At 34.8% G+C, this 25,143-nt stretch overlaps 1 protein-coding gene across 1 annotated transcript in view; it reads right to left on the bottom strand.

Moving 5' to 3' along the window:
• Positions 1-262: 262 nt before the first annotated feature.
• Positions 263-25,143, bottom strand: part of SGCZ (sarcoglycan, zeta) — a 207,735-nt gene continuing 182,854 nt past the window's right edge. The window contains exons 5-7 of the mRNA XM_010150471.1: positions 24,522-24,594; positions 11,997-12,120; positions 263-1,209 (exon numbers count right to left, since the gene is read on the bottom strand). Coding sequence (XP_010148773.1) covers positions 1,009-1,209; positions 11,997-12,120; positions 24,522-24,594 — 398 coding nt within the window. The 3' untranslated portion in view covers positions 263-1,008. The remainder of the gene's footprint in view (positions 1,210-11,996; positions 12,121-24,521; positions 24,595-25,143) is intronic.

A 25,143-nucleotide genomic window follows, 5' to 3' on the forward strand; every position in this document is an offset into this window, starting at 1 on the left:
TAGTGCGTTGCTTGCCAGCATTACACACCACAGTTGTACTAACGTTCGTACTGTGTTCAAATGGCAGCAGTTAGACGCGGCTGGAAAAGGGACAAGATGTACCTTGGAAGATTTTCTCTTGGTTTTGTATTTGCCAATTGTAAATACCTTGTGAAGAGCAATACACTGATCAACCAGCATCAGTATTTCCCTTTTTGCCCTGTTCCTTTCCAGAAACTGTATGTTCTGCTCAAAGCAATCGCTTCACATGCAGTAGCCACGAAAATACTAAGTAAGGCCATTCAGACCTGACAAACAAGAGTAGATGCCTTTTTAACTCTGAAAGGTAATATTGCTGAGCACTTGAAAATTTACGTAGTGTACAAAACCCTAGACATAGTAGACAAAGAGTAACAACACACTTTGAAAGAAACCAAACTCAGGGAGGGATTCTGTCTCTTTTTGTGTTAAAAACCATTTACTGAATTTAATTGTTTAGTAAAGCAAGCATCACACAATGCTTCAAAATTTTAAAATTCAGGGATAAAAGTTTACATCCAAAAAAGATGAATGGAAAATTGTGCTTTCAGACAGTGAAATTATTTATCATACAGGGGGAACCAATTCATCTCACCATCAGATTCTGGTCAAATTTGTTTATGTACTCCGTATATATATATATATATATGCAGTTCATATCCAGGTCCTGCAAAAATCTAAAACTATGTGCTTCACTTCATGTAGCAAAGGCACCTGTGTTATTCTCCCTTTTGGACAAAAGGTGATATTATGTTCCAGGTTTCCTGATGAAGAATACATTGATTTCTGAATATCTCACTCCCATCTCTACGTTGAGTGGCAACACAAACCAGAAGAGAAGGCAGCGCTGTATTCCTGCTTACACTGGAAGAAGTTGCTCTGCAGGCCATTTGAAGCGTCGAACTTGTCACAAGGGAAACCGAGCAGAACTGTGAAGCAGAGGGATAGTAACAAAAGGCTATTCTGGTGTGAGGAGAAATTGGAGTCATTCTAGCTCCACAAGCAGATGTTGCTACTGGATTGACATGTGGAGCCTGCTCCTGCTGGGGACAGGTAAAGTTTACCGCTGGGACAGACGCAGAGCTCATAGATAGTCTGGCGAGGAGCTGAAGAACTGGGTGAGGAGGAGGAGGAGGAAAAGGAACCCACTGGTAGATTTCCCAGGCGGATTGTATCTGCATTTAAAAATATCTACAAGAGAAGGGGGGGGGAAAGAAGTAAATTTCTTTCAGCTTCATGACATAATTTAACGATGTGTTTTGAGGCAGACTCATGAGTTTATAGAAGTATTTTTTTAAAAGAAATATTTTATTACAAATATTAGAAAGGTTATTAGAGACATAAGAAACATATAATAGTAATAATTATTTTTAGAAATAAAAAAGCTGTCAACATCTCTTGTTTCTCTACTGTGTGTAGTTATATGCCCAGTAATACTCATTACTACAGTATAGGCAAATACTTCACCCAATATGTTTATTCAGATACAAGCAGTGTCATACAAAAACATTTTGACAACATAATTGAATAACTTGAATTTTCACTTGTACATTTTATGATTAAAACTTACTCATTCATGGCATTAGCATATCTTGTTCTGGAAGAATTTGTATTTAATAAGTGTGAAGTGATACTAAAGAACATTCCCCAGTGTGTTCCTGTAAGCAGCTGGAAATATGTGCTGAACTGTGCTAAATTGTAGGGGCTTAACAATTGCTACATCCAGAGAATAATTAAATAAGGCTACAGACTCAAATGCATGAAAGAAAGTGTTTATTTTTCCTAAATTAAGAGAAGAAAAGATTTCAGGTTAAAGTCTTATTAAGAAGGTCATCAAGCTATTCCCATTTGTTCCTGAACATTAAATATGATTTTTAAATATTGTCTTTTTTAATCTCCTTCCATTGGTAATAACATAAATCAGTATGAAACTGTAAATAGCTGTAATGTTCATGAATCTGCATGGAGCTCTGGAATGTTTACACTTATGTTACATTTTAAGGGTATTGAATAAACAATGTCATGAAATGAGGTAACTAAAGGAGGAAAAGCCCAAGTCTTCAACCGGTACAAACGGAGGAGTTTCCAGCTGCTTAGAGTTTAGTTTTTGTTTATGGAAGGAGTAAATAAGAGCCAAATTAAGATCAGGTAATGAACTATGAACTTCAAGATGACACGTAACAAATCAAAATAGCTTTAAGCCCTGCAGGTAACAGTATGAAGTTTAGGAAAAGGTGAGTTCCTTAAACACTTACTAGTGCTTTTTATCAGGTATTGAAAATCAAAAGCCAACTTGACACCATTATATCACAATGCTGGCAGTACATATAAAGAATCTGGGGATATATGCCATACATTGCTTTTTTTCTGTAGGAGACAAGTACTATTTGATGATAAAATCAGTGATATATGGCAGAAAAGCAGTGCAGAAACACTACCAAGAGCCTGCTGGAGAGAAGGACAGCAGGCTGGGAAAAAATTGAGAAGACTGGATAAAATCCCATACAAAGACCGATGCACAGTCATGGTACCATTCACAGCAGAAGCATTGTAAATGGCTGTGATCATCAAATGACATATGGATGGAAAGTAGCCCCAGACAATATGACCCCCCACTGTTGTGAGCTCTTCAGATTCCAGAATAAGATGCTGTTATCATTGGGAATTTACACGAACAGGGATGGAAAGGGAGAGTCACAGAGGCAGAGGTGACAACTGCATGGCATGATGCCTGTCCTAATTCGCATCCTGACTGATAGAGAAATTGATTACAAAACTAAAATGCATCTAATCATTATCTTAGTTCTGTAATTTATATGACAAAAGAATGATGTATTTACATACACATACACACATTGCTGCTTTAAAAGTCAAGTATCAGAGACCTGAAATAATCAGGAGTCAAAACCCCCGCAAAAGTAATTTAGATAGAAGAAATGTGGATGGTGTGGGAACAATTTAGTAATGTTCTGCTAGAATTACAATTGAAAAAGAAGATTACATAAGTAAAAGAATTTAGCTCAGCTAGGAGTAAATGTGAAAGTAACCATAGCAAGTATAACAAGAAAGTAAAAGGTAAGGAAAAAAACCCCAGAATTTGGTAGCAAACCATAAGCTAGGAATTAACAAAATGTAGTAAGGAAACAAAGGACAAAATTGTCAGCAGAGTGAAAGGTAACAAGAAGTACTCTTTCACTTCTCTCATCAGAAAAAAAAGAAATATTAACAAGTCCAATATTAATGTAATGATAGCAGAATTATCAATAGTATTGCATAAAAATCCAGTAGCATTCAACAGTGTGAGGTCTATGTAAGTAAATGCTCAGCATAGTTCTGTACTTGGAGAAGATCAAGTACTGGTGTCAAAACATAACTGTCATAAAATGCTTTCAATTTCAGCAGTAATTCAACAGGATATTAAACAGAAGCCAGTAATGTCATATACTTTTAATCAGCAGCTCTTGATAATTTTTAATAAATAGATCAAAAAAAAAAATCTGAGTTGCCTTTTGGACTTTTAATACTGATTTTCAGTAAGCCCTGTTATACTTGGCATATCAAAGAAGACAAGAAAAAGACTATTTCTATGCTTTCGTTTTAACAAAATGTAAGCAGGAGATATGAGAGTATTACATACGTGATAATAAGAGGTACTTCAGTGTAGAAGACACATGGAAGGAAATCCAACAACACAAGATTAGCACTTTATACTCTTGATAGAGCATATGACTGGCCATTTTAACAGTTTATCTGCAGTGGTGATGGCTAAAGATCATGAGAAATCTGTAAATCAAAATTAAATGAGTTGGAAAGAACATGTCTTGATTCCAACAAGAATTAACTCAGGAAAAATCAGAGGGTGCATGTGTCAGAGATCAGGCTAGATTAAAATTTCTTGAACTTCATTACCTGATTTTCTAGGAGCACAATATTTTTACGTGTTTGTTTACCTCGGAAAAGCTACACTGCTGCAATCCCTTATTGCAGATGTTCTGTATTGTACTGCTCTAAGGCTTTAATCCAGTGGACCTTACTCCAGTGTGCATTACAATACCATGTAGCTCAGTTATTTTGCTTATTAAATTAAATGATCTTTTTAAGCATAGCTGTGCCTGCTTTTCCACTTGTGCTTTCAGATTTCATGCTGCCATGTAGATGAACCCATTTTTTTCTGGTGCCCTAATCTGGAGTGGTGGCTCCACCTGTGCCTGCAAACATCCTAGAACATCTGGTGAGCAATGTGGATACTGGATATGGTGTTGGAAAAAAACTGAAGTGGCTTCTTCTGAGAGCATATCTGCTGTGGTGAGTCTAACAAGCTCTATGCCTTTGCAGAAAGATGGGAAGGCTATACAATTTAAATATTCTCCCATAGATAATCCCTGGGGAAGGCTGAGATGAAAAGGATTGACAAAGATGGCTTAAAGCCAACATTAAAATCAACCCGGTACATATGCTGTCAAGGTTATAAATAAAAGACAAAATTTACAAACGTAACACTGCTATCTAATAGTTAAGCCATGGTCCAAATATATCATCATAATAGCTCAATTCATAAAGAATTTCAGAGGAACACAGTCCATGTTTGAGGATATATCCTCTCTGCTCCTATCTGCTTCTAAAAACTGAAATTCATGGCCAAAAAGTCCTCCAACATCAGTAAAAGTTAAACTACTTACAGTTTTATGCCTGCTGTTATGAAGTGTGTAAAGAGAAAGGAAGAAGTGGCAAGACAAAAAAAATGAAGAGTATTATGTTCCCAGGGAACAGTTGCCAGATGACAGTAGTTAATGGAAGTGCCTGTATACACGGTCTTTCTCTAATCTTTTGTGTCGTGAAAGGTATGAGATAAGCCATTTAATACTTCATACACATCAAGGCCATGTAAGCCAGTCATGCTCTTTCTGAGTCTCACACCTCAGTGGATAAATAAGCTGAGACATTGTAGGAGACTGACTAAGATTACAACAATGAAAAGGCAGCACCTACTCAGAGAAATGCTATTTCACATCAGAGAGCAAAGCACTGAGTAGTATAATTCCCTCTAAATACTTAAGGTTTAGAATCACTGCTTTGCTTTGTGCATCTTGGTGCTGAGAAAAACGTATGTCCTATTATATTTAAAAGTAAACCTGATTTCTGATTAATTAAAGTAGCAAACTGGATCAGCCTGTAGATTGGGTAAAGGAATAGTAAAGCTGTACTATTCTATATACATTTTTTGGTAATGGACATCTGCAAGCCATCTGATCATCAGCCTGTGCTGTTAATCTGAATAGTGAAGGGTAAAGGGAGAGGAAGGCAAGGCAGAAAATATAGATTACCTACAAACCAAAAAAACAAATTGAAGGAAAGAACCTTCAGTGGGCAAGATATAGACATGAGGTAAAAAATCAAATATTCCTACAAGCTGTTTCATACAGAGATATGAACCTGCCACGTATAAATGTTCTCCTCTGAGTCCTTGACTAAGTCCTCTCCAGAGAGGAGATGATAGGCTAAACTGAGAAAGCAAAATGAAAGGGTTAGGATTTAGAAACACTAAAAAATTTGATTAGGCAGTTAATTCTACAGAGTTACAAAGGCATATTTCAGGGCTAGTGTAGGTAAGAAATGGCAGGAAACTGGTGGAAATATGGAAGAAAAGAAGGAAAGCTGAAGGTCGGTGTTCATCAACCAGGATGAAGAGACAATGTAATGACATCTCACTAAATAAAACTTTTGGATTCCCTTAGGCTCTTCAGAATTAATCTGAATTATAACAATGCAAGATTTGTCTAGCTGTTTTACTCTTCTGCATATACTATCAGAAGCATACACACAAAGATGATTATATAGATTCAGTCACTAGACCCAATTACATAATTTTCATATGCCTGGATGTTTTAACGTTCAAGGTGACGATGTACTATAGGCTGAATTGCAGTTCACGTGGGCCATTCGTTCTAATACTTATCTGTGTTTTTAACGTTTATTTTAAAATCATTCACCTAAACTATCTTTCATTGAATATGATAGTTTTCATTGAATATGATAGTTTTCATTCAACATGAAAGACAGTTTTGAGGAAAAAAATCATAACGGAAAACTAAAATATTAACTTGATGGCATATATACTATAAAATCTAAACATACGCTGGCACAACATCTGGAACCATCATCTCTCATAATGATGAATAGTATTGAGGAACAGTTAAACAGTGAATGAGGTGACTGGGATGGGACTGAATATATTAAATATTCAGAGAAGTCCAGAAGATCTAGTACAACCTGTGATTTTCAAATATGTTCTCTACAGGAGTAGGATCAATTGACCACAAGACATAGGAGACCTTTAGGTCTGATGTGGTAAATGTTCTCTTTCTAAAGATTATACGTGATACAGCTGGACAAAGGCACTCCGGCAGGTTTCTTCTTTTGTTAACACTGGTCCCATTCTCACCTCGAGGTTATGTCTGGAACTACTGACAACTGAAACTAATGTGTGTATATATTGTATATTTAATATTGTACCTTAGTGAAGTATACAGTTCCTGCTTGAATGTAAGAATTTATGTTTTGTCTCTTCAATACCAAAGTGATGTTTATAAGATTCATGTTTCATTTTAAGTACATATTTTTGTAAATTCATGTTACAGAAACACAAAAATATTTTGTAACTTCTGAGTTATAACCCCACTGCTATTTATACAGGTGGCTACTGAAGTAAAAACTTTCTGGTGTATTTCTTCTTTTTATTAAGGAAATAATTTTCAGGGATGATGAAATGGGGTGGCTGTGAATATTGATCACTATTACAAGCTCCAGTGTTTATGAAATGCGATAGCAGTGTTGTACGCAAGAATTCCCAGAACCAAATTTTACATGATATTAAAAGTCTTCGCAAATCCATTCGATCAGGGGACAGATGTGACTTCTTTGTGATTTATGTACCCAACCAAAAAAGGAAATATATTTGGATATTTGTGTTTAGTCTACCAAGTACAAAAACTTATTACTTAATTACCATTTAAATCAGAACTAGATTAAAATGTGATATTAATGGAAAAATGCTTTATTTAAATAATAAATTATTTGTTTTCACTTGTTTTTCTCTTTCTAATAAAATGGCTTATGGTGCTGGTCTTCAAAATTTGCCGATGAACAAATAGTACAAAAATGGGTGATGCCAGTTATAACACTTGGCTTTTGTAGTTTAGGAACACTGTATTTTGGTGATAGACTTCTTTGTAAAAGTGTTTTTTACTATAAACTAACACATTAAAAACTGTTTTAAGATGAAAATGAAAGGTTTTGTTTAAAACTAACATGACATTTTAATAGTTTTAAATATCTGTCAAAACATCTTAATAGAATTCTTAAAACCAATAATTAAAAAAATACAGAAAAATTTCCCTTCATTTCCATTAATCTCTGTCCTCCCAGAGAACACTGATGAGTCAGCTGGTTAATACCATGAAAAAGGGCTTTAAAAACAAAATGCAGCGCACAATTGTTAGACAATTCGGAGTGAATAAGAGTGGATCTATGAGCTCTACAGCCTACCATTGCTTATTTTGTATCGAACTCACTTCATCCATATCATACATTTAAATATTTTTGCAAACACTTAATCTCAGAGAAACACAACTCAGCTGAATTGAACTAATCTACCAAATACTGCTGTCTTTGATCAGCTCTTCTTCCACAGTCATAGCAAGCAGCTTGCAGAACAACGTAATTCCATTTCAGTGTAGTTAGATTAATAAAAAAATTCCTCTTTTTTTTTTTTCTGTTTCAGAACAGAAAAACCATCCACAAAAACTTCACCAAAACCAAAGCATTAAAATGGTACAGTTGGTTGTTCTTACATTTGAAGATTATTCTAGCTTTACTAAGTATTATTCTCTTCTCTGTGTTAAATACAGCTCCTGGACTTAGAGAGAGAACTGGATAGGATTATATACCAAATGTGAGTACTATATGCATTTGTTAGTCTCTACAAACTAATCTTGGGTGTATGCTACATAAACTGCGTTGAGCTAAAATGATAAATATAAACCTGGCCTCTTGTCTGCTACACTGATTTTGAGTAAACTTTGACTGTTAAAGAGTACTGCTCATTTTTAATGTGACAGCTATAAGCCTCACCAAGGGATCAGCCTCATTATGCCAGAAACAACCAAATACAGTCTACAAATGATGCTATGAAGGAGTGCAATTTCAGAAGGAAATACAAGGACATAAAGAAGTAAATAGGAAACAGGTCACAGGCAGAGTGACTAATATGAATATGTTTGTAAAAATGAGAAGCCTCGGTGCATCTTTCTCCTTTTATTTACTTGTCTTTGATAGTCAATGGGATGCAATGAAAGTGCAGAGCCCAGCTTACATAGAAGCCGCTTGCAAAAATACACAGCAGCTGCACAAACCTCATAAGAGCTGAGGTTAGTTAGCAGCCTTCTCTTTCAAAGGGTGAAGGATTCTCAAACCCATTACAATTAGTTATTACGCCAACGAGTGGACAACATCAAATAACCCTTTCAGTTTGTTATCAATATATGACAATGTCTTTCAGGTTCAATTCTAACAAATTTTTATGCCTAGTAACTACAGAATTCAAAATTTATCTGTATTTCTGCATTGTGTTTACACGTGAGAGATGCAGTAGTCAACCAACAGCCATTGTGCTGAATTTCCAGACAAGAAATGTTCTTTTTCTTCTTATGTGAACCAACAGATCCAGCTACAGCCTGGAGCTTCACATTTCATTTTCCTTGTAAATGATTGCTGCTTTAAACCATTGGTTATGGTTTATTTATAGAATAATATAGTTCACAATTAAATGCCAAGCTATAATTGAATCAAAGGATTCTGCTGATGCCTTGACTCACCAGGGTTCTGCTCAAGAGCTTTACAAAGGGCAGCAGAATCTGAGTCTAAATTACAGCCCCCAGTATTCAGTCTAGGATCACACATTATAATGCGTAATAGGGCTAAAAAGATTATTATAATACTGCAGTAAATAAAAAAGAAAATGTATCCAACAGCAGAATTCTGAATGCTTGCAGAAGCTTTCAGTTTAGGATGTGGGAGGCTAGAGATTATGCTGCATGAGAAATAAGGCTTGAGAAAATGTATTTCATAAACACATTTATGATCTTTAGAAAATATTTTGAAGTTATTCATAAATAAGGGAAAATATATGTTTCATAGAATAATCCACAGCAAATTCATATTGTTCTGCTATATGGCCATAACTGGCACATTCCAGATTCCACATAGCTGTTTTCTGGCATAATAGGGTGATAATTATGCTATAGAAGGAAAATACTAATTCATGTATCCTTGATGATTTTTAAAATCAGTTCACAAACTTTAAAAAGTTAAATTTAGTTACCTTTTTTAGTGAGTATAATACAAAAAACTTGTATTTTTTCTAGTTCAAAAAATACTTCACAGGTCCAATTCACAAAGACAACATTCCTTAATTTATTAAAGAAACCTCACTGATAAAGCATACATTTATAGGCTAAAATGAAGATTGTTTTTGACATATATACTTTGTTTTGGTTCAGAATGTGTTTTCTTAAAAACCCTTTATGCTTTTTTCCATACCGTCTACCAGTCTGTGGTATATCCATTGGGCTCTAAGCAAGGAGACCAATCAATATTTTGCTATGTAGGCATTTTATCCATCAGATGTTTGCACTGGTTCTCACACTAGGCTGTAATTAGCCCAGCAATTCCCTAATGTAACCACGGTAATTTTGCACAACCAGTGATGCTGTAGAAGCTTATCGAATGCCTTCCAAAGTGTTTCTGCCTTCTCCTCTGACCCTCTCCAGTGTAAGAGATAAAATAGCACACTATAAAGGCATTGGTCAGACCTCAGGATGGAATTTCTCTGTGGATTTAGGGCAGTTCTTTACAGATCTTACTGGAATTTCAAGTGTTCAAGAGATAATTACATACTTTGAACTTTGCCACTTATATGTTTAGAGAGCAGCTCCTTGGGAAAGATGGTATCTTGTTTTGTGATAATTCAAACATCTATGTGAGAAATCACAGATGTGCAAAGTCTTACCACATGCAGGAATATAATGATTTTTAATATGAAGTTTCACGAAGTCTGCTTTACACCGGCATTCTTTTCCTACAAAGCATTTAATACTGAATTGAATTCCAGTTCTGAATAATACAGGATATAGGTATTGGAACTTTCTTGGGTCCCCATTCTCAAAGTCTAACTGAGGTCATAGGACATTATTTCCAAAACTACCTTTTCAATAAGATATAGTAAATACTTCAGAAAAATTAGAAGTCATGTAATAAACTCACAGTGATACAGACAAAAATGCCTGATGAATCCACAGATTATAAATTTGTACAAAGCACCACAGAGATGCATGATACTAAACCAAGAAATCATAGATAGAACCATTGCTTCAGGAATCATGGTGGATTGAGGAAAGATAACAGTCTTTTTATGTTGATTTTTGGGATTTTTTTTTTTTTGGCATTTTGGTTTTTGGGGGTTTTGTCTTTTTTTTTTTTTCATTTTAATTTGAGAATTACTTTTTCCCTCTGGCAATATCATGAAGAGAAAGAACAAAGAAATACATTCTAGGTGAAAAGTATATGTTAATAAATGTAGGAAACATAACAGATTGAACCAGGTAGGGATTTATGGAGGGGAAGCAGGAAAGGTTACAGGAAGCTGTAGCCTCTGCAATCAAAACTGTCTTTACTGCTATCTTGGCAATTTTAGGAAACAATAAGAAAGACTTGATATTTCCAGAGGTTTAAGAGTATAAGAGATTGTGGGAAGAGCTGTTTTTTTTTGGAGAAACTCAGAAATAAGATGGGGCATGTGGTATATAAATATTTGAGGCTCTGAATGAGGAATATATTGTGATTTTATTATGCAGGACAGATACTTACATCAATAGAAAAGTTTTGTCCTTTGATGCAGTGTATTGGCCAAAAATGTTCCTGTCTGCATTATAATGCAAAGAGTGTGCACTGCAGGGGATTATCTGTCACAGATGTGAATGTTGGTTTTGTTTGTTGTTGCTTATTTAGATAGTTGGTAAATTATCTGGGAACATTTGGTAGAAAATACAAACACAAAAGGCAGAAAATTTCTGAAGAGCTCCATTCCCAATTATATACTTATTTTAAACAACCAGTTTTCAAAAAAATGCTGTAACCTGGCAAGTCCCACATTACAACAATTTGAAAACCTATCCATTTCTCCAAAGGACCTAATAGAAATCTTTGATATCCTTTCACAAGTGTTTTTTTTAGTGTTGTATCATTTTAAGGGTTGAAGATAAAAGGACTCTCATACCAGGAATCTTTCATGTGTTTCTGCAACGCATGGATTATCAACCAAACCAGTGACCCAATTTAAAATCATTTTCATGAGTTCACACAGGTTTACACATGAAGAATCTATACCAAAATCTTTTTATGTCGAGCTGGTCACTGAAACAAGACACTGAAGAAACAGACAGTAAACATACCATGGAAGTATTCCGTCTTTCTTACAGGGACAGTGACAGGTCAAGGAAATAAACTACACGTAAAGCAAATTCATTAAACTTCATCATGGTTTAATGAAGTATTAATCCAAATTAATTCAAACTTCTCTTAGTTTTTCAGTTTCATCCAAAGCAATTTTTTACCACTATCACTAGCTGTCTCTCTCCCACAGATATGCTGATGGACTGTGTACCTTTTACTTGACTCTTAGATTAAAAATAATTCTTATCTACATTCATTTAACTAGGTTTTTCTCAGTGTGAATGCAACTTAGTAATTAAAATATTTGCAAAAAGCAAATAAGTATTAATAATTGAGCAAGCTAAACCAACATTAACGTAGGCAATTGCAGAATGCTTCTTATGATGTTTACCTTGCTGCTGAATAAACTATCCTCACACTGTGTTGTCCTGGGCAGAGCTGTAGAACATTTCTCTACCGGTTGAACTTACCTCCCCTTCTGTGGACTGTAAGTGCAGTTCTTTCCTACAGGTAGCCTTTAAGTCTCCTGCAGCTGCATTGACTTGCACTCCCCTGGGTGCTTCCATCACCAAAGATCTAGTAGGAGATTCAAGTCTGAAAGACAGAAGCAATCACTGAGAAAAAACGCACTGAATCAAACAACCAAAAATCACCCAGCCCCAAAACTCACAATGCATGTAGACATAAATATGGTCAGTAAGGTGAAGAAGTAAAAAAGAGTTTTATGTGAGATTCTCTCACTGATATTTATGGCCCAGAGAAAGAAAGCATGTGTTTAAATTTATTTCTTTTTAAGATGGTATTTAAGCAAACACTGGTATATGCTTGTCTGCATAGTGATGCTTTCCAGCATTAGTACCTAATTTACTTGGCTATACAAATACTGAAATATAGGTACTTAAGAATCCACACGTCTCCATGTGTGCTTCTGTAATGACAGGGTAATAACTAAAGTCTGCTCAGCGAATGATGACAAATATTCACCTAATAAAAAGAAAACATAACCCTTAAAAAGTTTTAAATGATGGTGTAAACCTGATTAGAATGACCTTGCCTTCATGGGCTCATTCATATTTCAGGCAGGTGTAGCAGCATTATGTATGAAGAAGAGAAGAAAAGCTGTTATATTTCTGTTATTGTGGGGGTTTTGTATGCTTTTTCTCCTCTGCAAAGTGCTCATTATGCGCTTTAACCCTGTTATAATAGGGTTAAGACACATATCACTGCGTCTTGGTATCTTTCCTCAAAGCAACTAATGTTCTACTGTCATTCTTTCCATTTCTCTCTACCCTACACTCATGAGTCTCCACCAATCTTAATGTAGAACTATGATACTTTCTAAGCTATGGTATCTCACAGTATTGTACAGGTTTTTCTTGAAAGGCAAGTACTAATGCAAGCATTTCATAGAAATCATGCTCACACGCTGAATAGGAAAGATGAATGGATGAAAACTGTAGTGAACTAGGAAACAAAAATTTGGATTCTGGTTGTGTTCAGCTGTAGACTTACTGCATAGCCCCACTAGGAGGGAGACAAATCTTTTATTCTATTTGTATTTCAATAATATAATGACAGAACACAGTTCCACTTTACCTGAACAAAGGCTTTTTGTGAGATGAAATACATCAATGATAGAAATATCTAGAATGAGTAGTTTGAAGAAAACATTGTATTTCTCTCTTCAATAAATTGTATTTTGAGTGTTAGGTCATATCCATCCAAAAATATAATGAGGTACTAGTTGTATAAAGGAAATAATAGTTTGACAAATAACTTGCTACAGAAAAGCCAAATGAAAGATCTGTCAAGCAACAGAACAAGAGAATTTCAGTGTATTTCAACTATTGAATTTGTTAAAATGTACAGAATAGTGACAAATAGTTATCATTTTTAAACAAAACCACCACATTTGCATGCAAAATAAGTCACTGAGATGGTGCCTGTGAAGTTTTTTTTTTTTTTTTTTTAACATGTCACTAACACTCAATAGGGGGAAAAAAAAAGCAAGCAATTACTTCACAACACAAAATGACACTATTAAAAGCAGGTGTCTAGATGGAGGAAAAGACTATAGCTACCTATATAAAAAAGCATACATGGGATACATATAGATAGAAGCAGTACACAAATCTGTATTTCTGTCAGTGTTAAGGCATAAGGGTTTGGGGTTTTTTTTGACACTCTGTAGAGAGAAGTTAATAGAAGGTTCTACAGTTCTTTGTACATGGGAAGAATTGAAATATCATGAGTTATTTAAACATGTACATCTGTGTTTTTCAGATGGTGGTTTCTGAACTTCTGATGGCTATGAGACAGAAGAAAAAGAGTTTCCACAATCTTTTAAAGTCGTAGAAACTAGAAAGTTTAGAAATTAGGATTAGAAAAGTACTCAGTTACCTTAATGAGGTCTTACTGTGAATTTAAAGGTGACTGAATAGTATAAATATTAAATGATTGGACACTTCCATACTTTTCAGCAGCCTATTTTTGTGATTTATAACTTACTTTCCAGGAATATTAACATTTCTCAGTGGTTTCAGCGCCCATTTTGTAACCATGAAGACAGTGGTGCTCTTAACTATATTTATTGCATTGAATTGATAGGTATTAGGAAAGTCACAAATATTTCTGGTTTCGTAACATCAATACCATTCTCAGACCTGACTGAAATTTTTCACCAGGTGTACAATAAACATCTATGTAGGAATATCTTGCAAGAAACTATGATTTTGTCTGAAGAATATTTTTTTCCAAAACATGACACTTATTAACCTAGAGTTGTTAATAACAGCTTTCTACATAGTAGAAAAGAAATTTCTTTGTCAGACAATAGAGTGTTTATTTAAATCAGTTTTCTGAAATCAAATAATGTAGTAGAAATGTCAATGAATGGCTGATGATCAGCAGAGTAGTTTTTAAAACACCACCCATCTATTAGTAAAATTAAATGCCTAAATCTGTTTTACAGATACTGATTTACTTTTCTTGTTATTATTCTTCAGCTAATCTACCTCTGAAAAGTGAGTTAGCTGTGCAATTTACAGCATGCTATTGGAAATGAAAAAATCTATACATAGAGAGGGATTATTTCCTCAAAAGTTTTGAGATAAATTATGTTTGATATGCAGCTACTCTGTAAAATTTTTTCTTTGTCATATTTCTGAAAGCTTTAATCTTACTATAAACTTATTGTAACACTCCACATTGTAATAATTATCCCCCCAAGGAAAAATTAATTAGTACAATAACATATCAAGAATTTGCTTTCCTTCCAGATTTACTGCTGGCCTGTCACAGTGGCATTTACATGCATGAGTGAATCCGCTTCATTTTTTTTCCCCCCTCCCAAAAAAAAAATTCTACATTGGAGAAGATAACTACTGCTATTATTACACAGAAACTACAACACTGTAAGAAAGACAAAGAGGTTTTTAAAAAGATATTTTTAAATAATATAATCTGTCAATTTGCTATATGTGATACAGGCAGATATTCTATCCAAAGCACAGAAAGGCTTTTTCCTTTTTAATTATCAATGGTTAATTTGTTAAAAAAGATAAATTTCAGAGGATCAAAGCTAGATGAATTTCTGTTGAATTAATTAAAGAATTACTGCTAAAAAAGGAAACTTTTCAAATATCTTGAATATGTTGCTTTGAAGGTATTAAAGTATTTTTAATCAGAAATGCAGAAACATTTATTTTTTCATTTGGTATTTTCTGTTTACAAGCTGACCTAGATTGCATTAGACAAGAATTATTTAAAAATGAACCAAAAGGCTTCATTTTGGGTTTTAGAAAATATTTTAGATTTACTACTTGTATTTCGCTCATACTCACATGGGATGTAATTTATCTGTGTTAATTTTGCTCTGTTGGCTAACAGAAGGTATTTCTTAAAATAGAAGGAAACAGAAGATTCCCTTGTGCAGGTATGAATAATTTCTTTGCTCCATGCCTATTTAAACAGTGGATCCAACCCATGCTACTTAGTAAAACAACTGATATAAACATATACAGTTTGGAATTTGTATATAAAATTGGGGATTAAAAAATACGCTGTTGACTAGAGATGGCACTTGTAAAGCAAGTACTTGCTTCTCCTTTACTGGCATCCTTACACCTGGGGGTCAAGAAATGCTTCAATACTTCTAAGTATTTCACTTTTATATATGATGGTCTTGCCAACACACATTATCAGGGCTTTTTGCAGTTAGCAGAGGAATCCTATTATCCAAAAGAAAAAAATGTTTTGCAACTATAAAACCAATGGAAAACCTACTCATTGGCTTAGTAACCTTTTTCTACAATTCTATAGATTAAATTGTGACATCGAACTTGCTGCCTGTAGGTAAAGAGCTGTGGCAGACTGATGCTGCAGAGAGGTAAGATACACAAGGAGGAGAAGAGAAGGCAAATGGACACGTCAAGCTTCTCTCTATCCCTCTTCTTACTTCCTCCTTGTAAACAAGCACTCCCAAACCTGAAACCCCACAGAATACAGGGCCTTCCTCTTCCACAAGCGTAACCATTTTGTTCCAAGTTACAATTAAAAATTTTTTAAAAATAATTTTGAAAACATTGTTTTTCAAAAACCTCAAACAATTTAAAATATATATTCTTTCCATTTCTATTATTATTAAAAGTATGGATGGCTGCCCTGATGCTCAAGGAAAGTGATTTTGAGAGTCTTCCAGTGAGACCACGAGTCCTTAAGAGTCCACTGAACACTGATGGTGCTAGATAAAATTAGGGTTTTCCATTCAGTCCATTTCCTGGAATTCAGTCTGCAAACTCCAGTAGTGTCCATAAATAATAACCAGGGACTTTTATGATCATGGTGACAACAAAAATATGGAAGACTTTTGTTTTAAGATATTGTAACAATTCATATAGAGGATTGACTAGATGCATTTGACATCACAGTGGGAATGCCATGAAAATAAAATTCCCATTTAGTCATTTCAGTCTCATTATTTAAACTATTTACAAGATCATAACATGCATTTCTTAACATATATATAAAAGTGACTAAAAATCTCTTCGATACATTTATCAAAATGTGCACCTCTGCAAGATGCATATGAATCATTGCCAGAACAGTTATTTTTCCTGAAGCATGTTGTATTCCAATGTTTTTAGACACATGCTTATATTTTTCAGGATGAATTTCTTTTTTTAATTGAAATGGGAGGGTAGATGCGCAAGCCTAAAGAATCCTTAATATTGTTCACTGATTAACATCCATCGTTTCTCCAGAAGCATAATTCTTATACGTTCATGTAAAGCTCTCTTTGATTTATGTGGGAACCTAACCTTTAAGGGTACGTTTTGGCTATATTGTGACTTCACAATATGTCTTAAGCAAGGGAAAGTTAAACAAATGTTTTATGGACTAGGTAATGGCCTAAACCAGTATTAACATAACATTTTTTTTCCCCAATACCCAATTTTGCAACTCATGGACAATGAACTTAAAGAGGAAACTTTCTTGACTTAAATCAGAAGAGTAGACTGGCATTCAGTATAGCATTTCATGTTACATACATGGTCTGCATATCACTGACTTTGGCATGTGTCAGCATGCCCTTATTATAATTGCTGAAATTCTCATTAACCCAGAAATCACCTCATCGTCCTCAAATCTGAGTTCTAATTGCCCTGTACAATGCCACTGGCTTCAGTTCAGTGCGTCTGCATTGTTATAGTAACACTTGAAACAACAAAATATTTTATTGTTATTTGACATAGACAATAAATGAGAAAAACAATTTCACTTCATGGGGAAATAAAGTATCTCTTTAGACAATATAAAAAATATTAGTTACTGATGAGGAAAAGTAAGGAATAAAATGTCATTGCAGAGTTTTTCAGTGATGTTATTAGACGTCTAGAAAAAGTGAAGAACCATCAAGGAAAGATGGGGAGTGCTGCAGAGAGCAAATGTTTAAAGAAAGAGTTTAACAAAATAAGCAGGTGATGTGAGGAAGGTTCAAGAGAACTTAATGCACGGTTGCTTCTTAAAGTGGATGACAGCATAGGCAAAATAGCTGAAGACAGGGAAACTATCAAAATAAGAAATAACATTAAGAACATAAGAAACCAAAATCCTAAGTGGAATCTAAGGTACTAAAAAACCATGCATTCCAGAATGTAAACTCCAATAGAACTCAAGCCTTTATCATATCAAGAAAAACAGTAGAAATGTAAAGGTGAGAACATGAGCTTTAGCTTCTTAGAGAAATACCACAACATGCTTGAACGGCAACTTTCAGGCTGTGAGAGAAAGATCTGCAGATCAGACAATCCAAAATAGTCCTGTAAGGAAAGGTATGGGAAAAAGACTTCTCATAGCCCTAATATCTCAGAGCTACCACTATTCCATCCAAAACATTCCCCTTCCCATAATCTTCCTTACTTTTGTTCTGAACTGAAACCCTTTCTTCACATGCCCTGCCACTCTGGTAAACATCATTACATGAAGTTTTTCTTTCCAGAAATAGATCCATTACCTGAGTTGTCTTCCAGAATATATTTTCTTAAATTGAAATCTGTCTTGTCAGAAAGAAATTGAAGCAACATGCCCACAGATAATGGTCAAGTGGCTATCGAGTAAGATCTCACAGAGCCTGAGGAAGGCTGAAGAGCCAAACTGGGCTCTTAGAACAACTGGAAACACATGAGAACCGGCTGACATAAAGTGTCAGTTTTGAAAACGATTAGCACCCTGTGATTAGGATGTGACAGTCCTGACAACCTGTAATCTCCTCATGATATTTTCAATATTATCTTCCTAAAGGGTCTAAAGCTGATATGAACATATATATTTTAGCTGAGAGAAACTGCAACATGGTTTTGTTCCATAGGAAACTGTGTATCGTGAAAAATTATTCTGCTGAAATCCCTTTGACAGGTCTGCTTCAACCTCTGCAGACTGAGCATAGCAGAGAGCTTGGAATATACTCTTCAATGGCTCGTACTTGGACTGAATCTAAACAGTCCAAGAAGAAAACAGCCCATCCAAAGAATAATATAATCAGAAATGGTTTGGTGAGTTTACTTTCAGCCACTTTTTTAGGGCAAGCACCATTTTGGAAAGAACTAGAGATATTTTTTTACTTGCTGCAATACATGCTGCAAAAGTGGTTTAGACACTGTAGAAGCCAGATAGCTTTTTTTCTTTCTTTTTGGCAGTGAATTCTATCTTGAAATACAACCAAGGGCAGAATTAAAATTGCTGGTTAAAACATGCAGAATCATTCATTATTATCTACTGCTTAGGCTACCTCTGGAATTTTCTGTGTAATTATAAGCATATAAGCAATATGAGCTGTTTGGTGAACTGTGGAACTAACAGTTTTATAAACTCATGTACTCCCTGTAAATATCCATCACACCACACCCCATCCTCTGACTCTCTTTTTTGTTATACTCAGCCTGTATGAAATTCAGATCCTTTGCCTGGAAACAACCTGGTTCTAGGACAAGAATGCAAACCGTACCCTCTGAACCCACAACCACAACACTGCTAGAAACTCCATGACCTCCACGTACTGTAACCATCACCTGACTGTGAAGCAAGATGTGTCAGAACTCGAGAGTAATCTGAAACCATGTGTCCAAAATGGGTAAACTGACAGCAGTAAATACTAACGATACTAGCTGATTTTCTATTAGCATCTCTGGTTAGGCACTGGTTTGCAGAAAGCGTATGGAAACTTATGGATCTTTCGCATTTCTATCAAATATGGACGAAACTGCCTAGCTGCTTCACAAATTAACAGGGAGATGAGGGGAAAGAATAGGTAGACAGAAAAATTAAGAAGCCTTGGTTTCTTGAGGAAGTGGCTAAAGAATGGCATAGAAAACGGAGATACTCCTGGGAAGGGGAAAAAGATCAAATAGACTGAAATATCACTGGGGAGAAATCTAGTGCAAGGAAAGAACAAGGAAATTAAATGTTGCTCAAACACACAAAACCTAAAACACTTTTTATTGTTGCAGTAGTAAGCGTATTCACTTAAAATCATAAGAAAGACAGGAAATGAAAATATTATGGATGTAACAGCAGCATTACTGGGCCTTTATTATGTATAGTACAATTTTCATCCACTGTTGAGTTTTACAATATTCTTATTCTAGTGCTCAAGATTTTCTGATTGCCAGTGCTTCCAAACCTGTGTACCTCCTTCTAGCACAAAGAGAGTTATTAAAACTGGAAACAAGATCAGTCCTGAAGAAACTCTCTTTGCAATCTCCACACAGGCTGAAGGAGGGATTTGAATAATACATGCTTATTATATACCACTTACAATTTCTTTAAATATCTTGCCTTTTTATATCTCATTAGATATAGCTCTATATCAAATACCTAAAGTCCAGATGCTAGATCTACCTATTTTCTGTTATCTAGATCAAGTATCATATCAAGGGAAAAATATTCCTTTGGATGGCCACAATCTACACACCTTCCACTTCATAACAATTTTTACTTATATTCAAGCCCTTAATGATTCCTTTCTGTACTGAAGCTTTCAAAATATTATTGAAATATTATTGCAAAGCATTGCATAACAGTGAGTTCAGACTAAAGGGTATAACATACTACATCACTCTTTTAACCCATTTTTCCATCCTTTTCACTAGAAATGCTACCTGTACCAAACAATCAGTCCCACAATGTCTGTTTTACAGTTTGAAAAACTTTGTTATGAATTTTGGCTATTTTACCTTATTTTCACATTTAATTCAGACACAGATCAGAGATAGAGACTATCCAGCACCCTAAATTAACCACAGAAAACTCAGTGTATTTTAGTATCTATTTGGACAGCAATACTTCTTTCCTTGGCATCTCAGTTCCTACTAGAGCCTTTTCTCTTCCCCAATGTCAAATATCAACACGCATCTCTATTCTTGTATAAACACGTACGTTAAACAAACAAACAAAAAAACCCAACATATTTTCAACAGCTAGGGATAAGACTAAGCAAATAAGTTTCTGTCAATACACATGCCCAAACACTGAATAACTATTTAAACACCAAACACAAATTCTGAAAATATAAATAAGTAAATAATTCCACTTTACTAAAAAAGAATCCTGAGAAAGTAACTAGAACTGGAAATTATTAAAACAGTATAGGAAGGAATCTGTGGTTTTTAACTTTACTGCATCTTCTCCATTTTGATGAAGGTTGGTTTATTATTTGATTTGTGGGTAAAATAGATGAACAGAGTCCCAGTGCTTTTGCTACTCTCAGCCTGATCAGATGACTAACAAGTCAATGTCAAAACTCTTTTCTGGTGCCTTCTCTGGCTCCAGGCTTATGGTGCCCTATTAGTAAACCACTCCTTATACGTCACAAAAGATGGCTCTTACAAACAAATCAGGCAACACTGGGTGAAACAGACCTCTTATGCAAGATCTGTGTATTTTTAATTTTTATCAGGGGTTAAGTAGGATCCTACTAGCTTGGGTGGTTCCTTGCCACTTGATCAGTTTTCATCTCATAATGCCCAGCATTAGCTTGCAGGATTAGCTGATAGTCAATGGTGTGCAAGGCTTCACAGAGAATAGAAAAAACCCTATTAAATTTGATCTTGCAGTCATCCCCAGGGAACAACAACAAATTAATTTACCCCCTTATTAAGGAGGTTACAGAGGGTAAAGTTATCTGCATTTAACTACTGTCTGCCTCTTTTGTGCATGGGTACTACCTATTAGTGCACTATGTTTTAATGCACTATTAGCCTAAACCCAGTATTTGGGAACCTATTATATTGGCAGTCTAGTTTTCCTAACTGGATTCCTGTGCGAACAAGTAGCAAGAGGAATATGAAGATTAAATTATTAAGATATAATTAATTTTCCTGATTCTAAAGCATGATTCTTTTATGGTGCTAATGAAAGTCAAATTTAATTAGTTTTTGGGATATGACATGAAAGGGTTTACCAGCTTTCACAAAGGATCATAGAAAAATATTTTCTGAACGCAAAAACTCACTAGTTATTTGAAAATGTAAGACACAAGAAAGATGTGACCAAAGTGGTTGAACACATAGGAAGGAATTATGTTAAATCTCAACTGAATTTTATTTTTACACAACCCTTTTAAAATAGGAAATATTACAAATGTTTCTCTGTTTGAAGACCTCAAAATCTGGCTATAAAACAAAGAGCAACTGAGGCAAAGTTTAGATATGTGAAGCTAATATGAACCTGACCTGTCCAGAACAGGCAGAGCTAAAATCCCACAGCCTTTGGGGCAAACACTATGAGCCTTCTGGGTATCAAAACCATACTCTAAGTTTTATAGTTGTTTAATTCCCAATAACCAATGCGGTCATAATTTGACTTTTTTTAATTCAGTATTGAATTGTTTTACATATATAAGGTTATGAATAGTTTTCCAGCATCTGTTTTGGGGGGGGACGGGAAAAAGTATTATTTAAATATAATCATATCTTGTTATCTGAGGTTTATTACTTGATCACAAATACATATTCCAACGTGAAAAATAAGAGTTAATTTATATTTTAATTAACAACTTAATGTAAATTATTTTTTAGTACTCTCATAGCCTGATATATTTGCATTTATTCACTGCAACTTGCTGTCGAACTGCAATCAGCAGTGTCCACTGAAAAAATTGACTTTAATGTCAACTCAGCAAACTCTCTACTCTCCCACGCTGCACTTAATTTCAAAAGTCCCAAGGCACAGGGACGAAGCATTTAGAAAAATACATAATTTCAGAACTGCCAGTATGGTCTACTGGACACTTTTATAGTAAACATTGAAAAGTGCTAGGACCCGGGCCAGACCACTGCAACTCTATTGTCAATGAAGCTTAATACTCACTGGCATATTTGAAAGTCAGTTATGACTCTCCCAAACAATTTGCAGGCACTATTTGGAGGGTAGCATGAGTCAAAGACCATTCGCACTCAGCATTTAGGATGCAGCTATTCTGTTTTAGGGAATAAAGTGATTTTACAATATCAGTGTAGTTGTATCAGTTGGGCCTGAGGCCAGAAAACGGGTTCTGGTATTGCTCTCTTTCTGTGACAAGAGGTAGATTCTGAGGCCGCAGGGAAAAGTCGTATTAGAGATGGTGAACTATTTGTTTGGGCATATTTGTAAAAAATCACCCAAATGATAAATCACTGCATTCTGACAATGGTTTTTAAATTATTAAAAAAAAAAAAAAAGCCAATTTATTTTTTTGGGGAAACAAATGCAGGGCTTGGAAATAACTGGAATTTTCAAAGGGATATATGTGACTAACTGTATTTTGCTGTCAGAGAATGTTACACAAACCCACAATTATTTATAATTCTTTCAAGCTACAACGTCAAAAAAGATCTGCAGGTTACCTTCTAGAAAGATTCATGCCAAATGCCAAGAAATTTCTGTCCTAATAGTAGTTGTCATAATTTTTAAAAGATTTTAAAAGATTTCTTTTAAAAATGGAACGTTACTGAACCCAAACTAATACATAGGAGCACGCATGTACAAAAAAATTTTGAACACAATATAGACTGAATATTAGGAATAAAATCACTTGAACATAAGCTAATGCTGCTTGACCGAACAGCAAGTGTTTCCATTTCATTAATTTTTTAAATAAAAAGTGTGGTAAATTTCACTATCGATGAGAGGGCAGTTTTTTCACTTGTGCTTGAGGAAAAATTTCTTCACTGTGAGGGTGACAGAGCACTGGAACAGACTGCCCAGAGAGGTGGTGGAGTCTCCTTCAAAACCTCCCTGGATGCGTTCCTGTGTAATATACTCTAGGTGATTCTGCCTCAGCAGGGGGTTGGACTAGGTAATCTCCAGAGATCCCTTCCAACCCTGACCATTCTGTTAGGCTTGGCAGGGGATAAGGATTTTAAGATAAAAATCTCAAGAGTAGGATCCGCTGGAAGACTCCAAACCATCACCTTACATTAAAATGTTTAGGGTAAATAATCAAACCCAATAATTTACATCTTACACCCTACACAGAATGATCAGACTTGTCCACATGAGCAGCCTCCTGCACATGACTTCTGCAACATCACTATTGGTCGATGATCCTAAATGCCTTTGCAAATATTTGCCTTTGCAAACATATATATATATGTTAAAAGCATTTAACAATGCTTTTCAGTAGCAATTAATTGTAAACAATACTGTGCAGGTAAAGTGATAGATACATAATGTTTAGGAATCATAATAGAACTGAATCAGAGTCTATACTGTTTCTCACCAGTTCTGCTGCAAGAAACACCATAAGGAAGGACATTTGATTTTCTGTGACTGTCATATATTCTCATTAGTCATCCCTATAAAGTAAATATTAGTATTTAGCAGTGCACATATATGCATTTGAAGAAAAAGCTTTCACAATAAACCTTTCTAAATTTTCTCTTTTTCAGTCTATAGATACTTTACTAAGTCTTAGACTTGATCTTTTGCTATTTGCTTATTTCTCTGCTTGTGTGACTACGTACAGAAAACTTTGGATTTTTTATATTTACAAATGAGGCCTCACTTGGTAATGAATTTCTGAAGTGTGTATGTAGTATTGAAAAAAAACTACAACCCATAAACACTACTTGAAGAAAAAATATGGGATTGTTTAACTTAGATATTCTCTAAGAGCTCATAAAAATGTTAAGATCCGAGTCTGATGCTATGAAACAGTACCATTCTCATCTGACCTGAAAAATGTCTGGCTATTCCAATCTCTGGAGAAAATATACTTCTCAAAAATTCTGCTACAGGAGGAAAGAAATTTATAAAAAAATAATGTATTTTGCTTTGTGTGATAGAAGTTTGTGGGGTTCTTTTACTGATTAGAACAAATTGGAGTCTATCAAGGTTTTGGAGATGTATGAATCAGTAAGTAGGCCCTATATATTACTACACAGATATTTTCTTTTAATCAAGACTTAATTATTTTTGAGCATACTTTATTTTAAAACAATTTTTTGAACAACACCTACTTGAGGTCTTGGGAAGGTTCTGCTCTGATATGGGGTGTCTCCACAGAATGCCCAAACACTGCCCCTTCCGTGCCTAAAATACATAAATAAAATACAGTGTAATTACTTTGGAAAATAAAAACACATTGAAATGTATGACCATAAATTGACATTTTTAGGACAAAATACCTGATTGAATATTATTGATTATTAATATTTCTTCATATTTATATTTCTATTCCTATATCAAAATCTGGACAGACGTGAAACTTTAGACTTCTGCTTTTCAGTAGCTGAATTTAACATACAGATCTGAAAATATTTATAGATCCAACCTTTTCATAACTGACTTGCCTGAATGCTCATTTCAATACTTTGTATATGGGTTTCTTTACAGATAAGGAAAACAATATAAGAAGTTTGTTTGACAAAAACACATTTTAGATGCGTCTGATATTTTTGTATGATGCTCATTTTGCTTACTTAAATAGAGATTTCGAGCTTTCAAAAGTTTTCAAGTAACAGTCTACCACCTGAAGCTGCTAGTCTGAATCTCAATATCTGACACCTTCTAAGTTTTGTTCCATCAGTTTTCTCATTGAAAACTTTGGTTCTGAAAGAAATTAAAGAGACTTAGCAGGAA

Source organism: Eurypyga helias, unplaced genomic scaffold (genome assembly GCF_000690775.1).
Source record: "Eurypyga helias isolate BGI_N326 unplaced genomic scaffold, ASM69077v1 scaffold2184, whole genome shotgun sequence".
NCBI lineage: Eukaryota > Metazoa > Chordata > Aves > Eurypygiformes > Eurypygidae > Eurypyga > Eurypyga helias.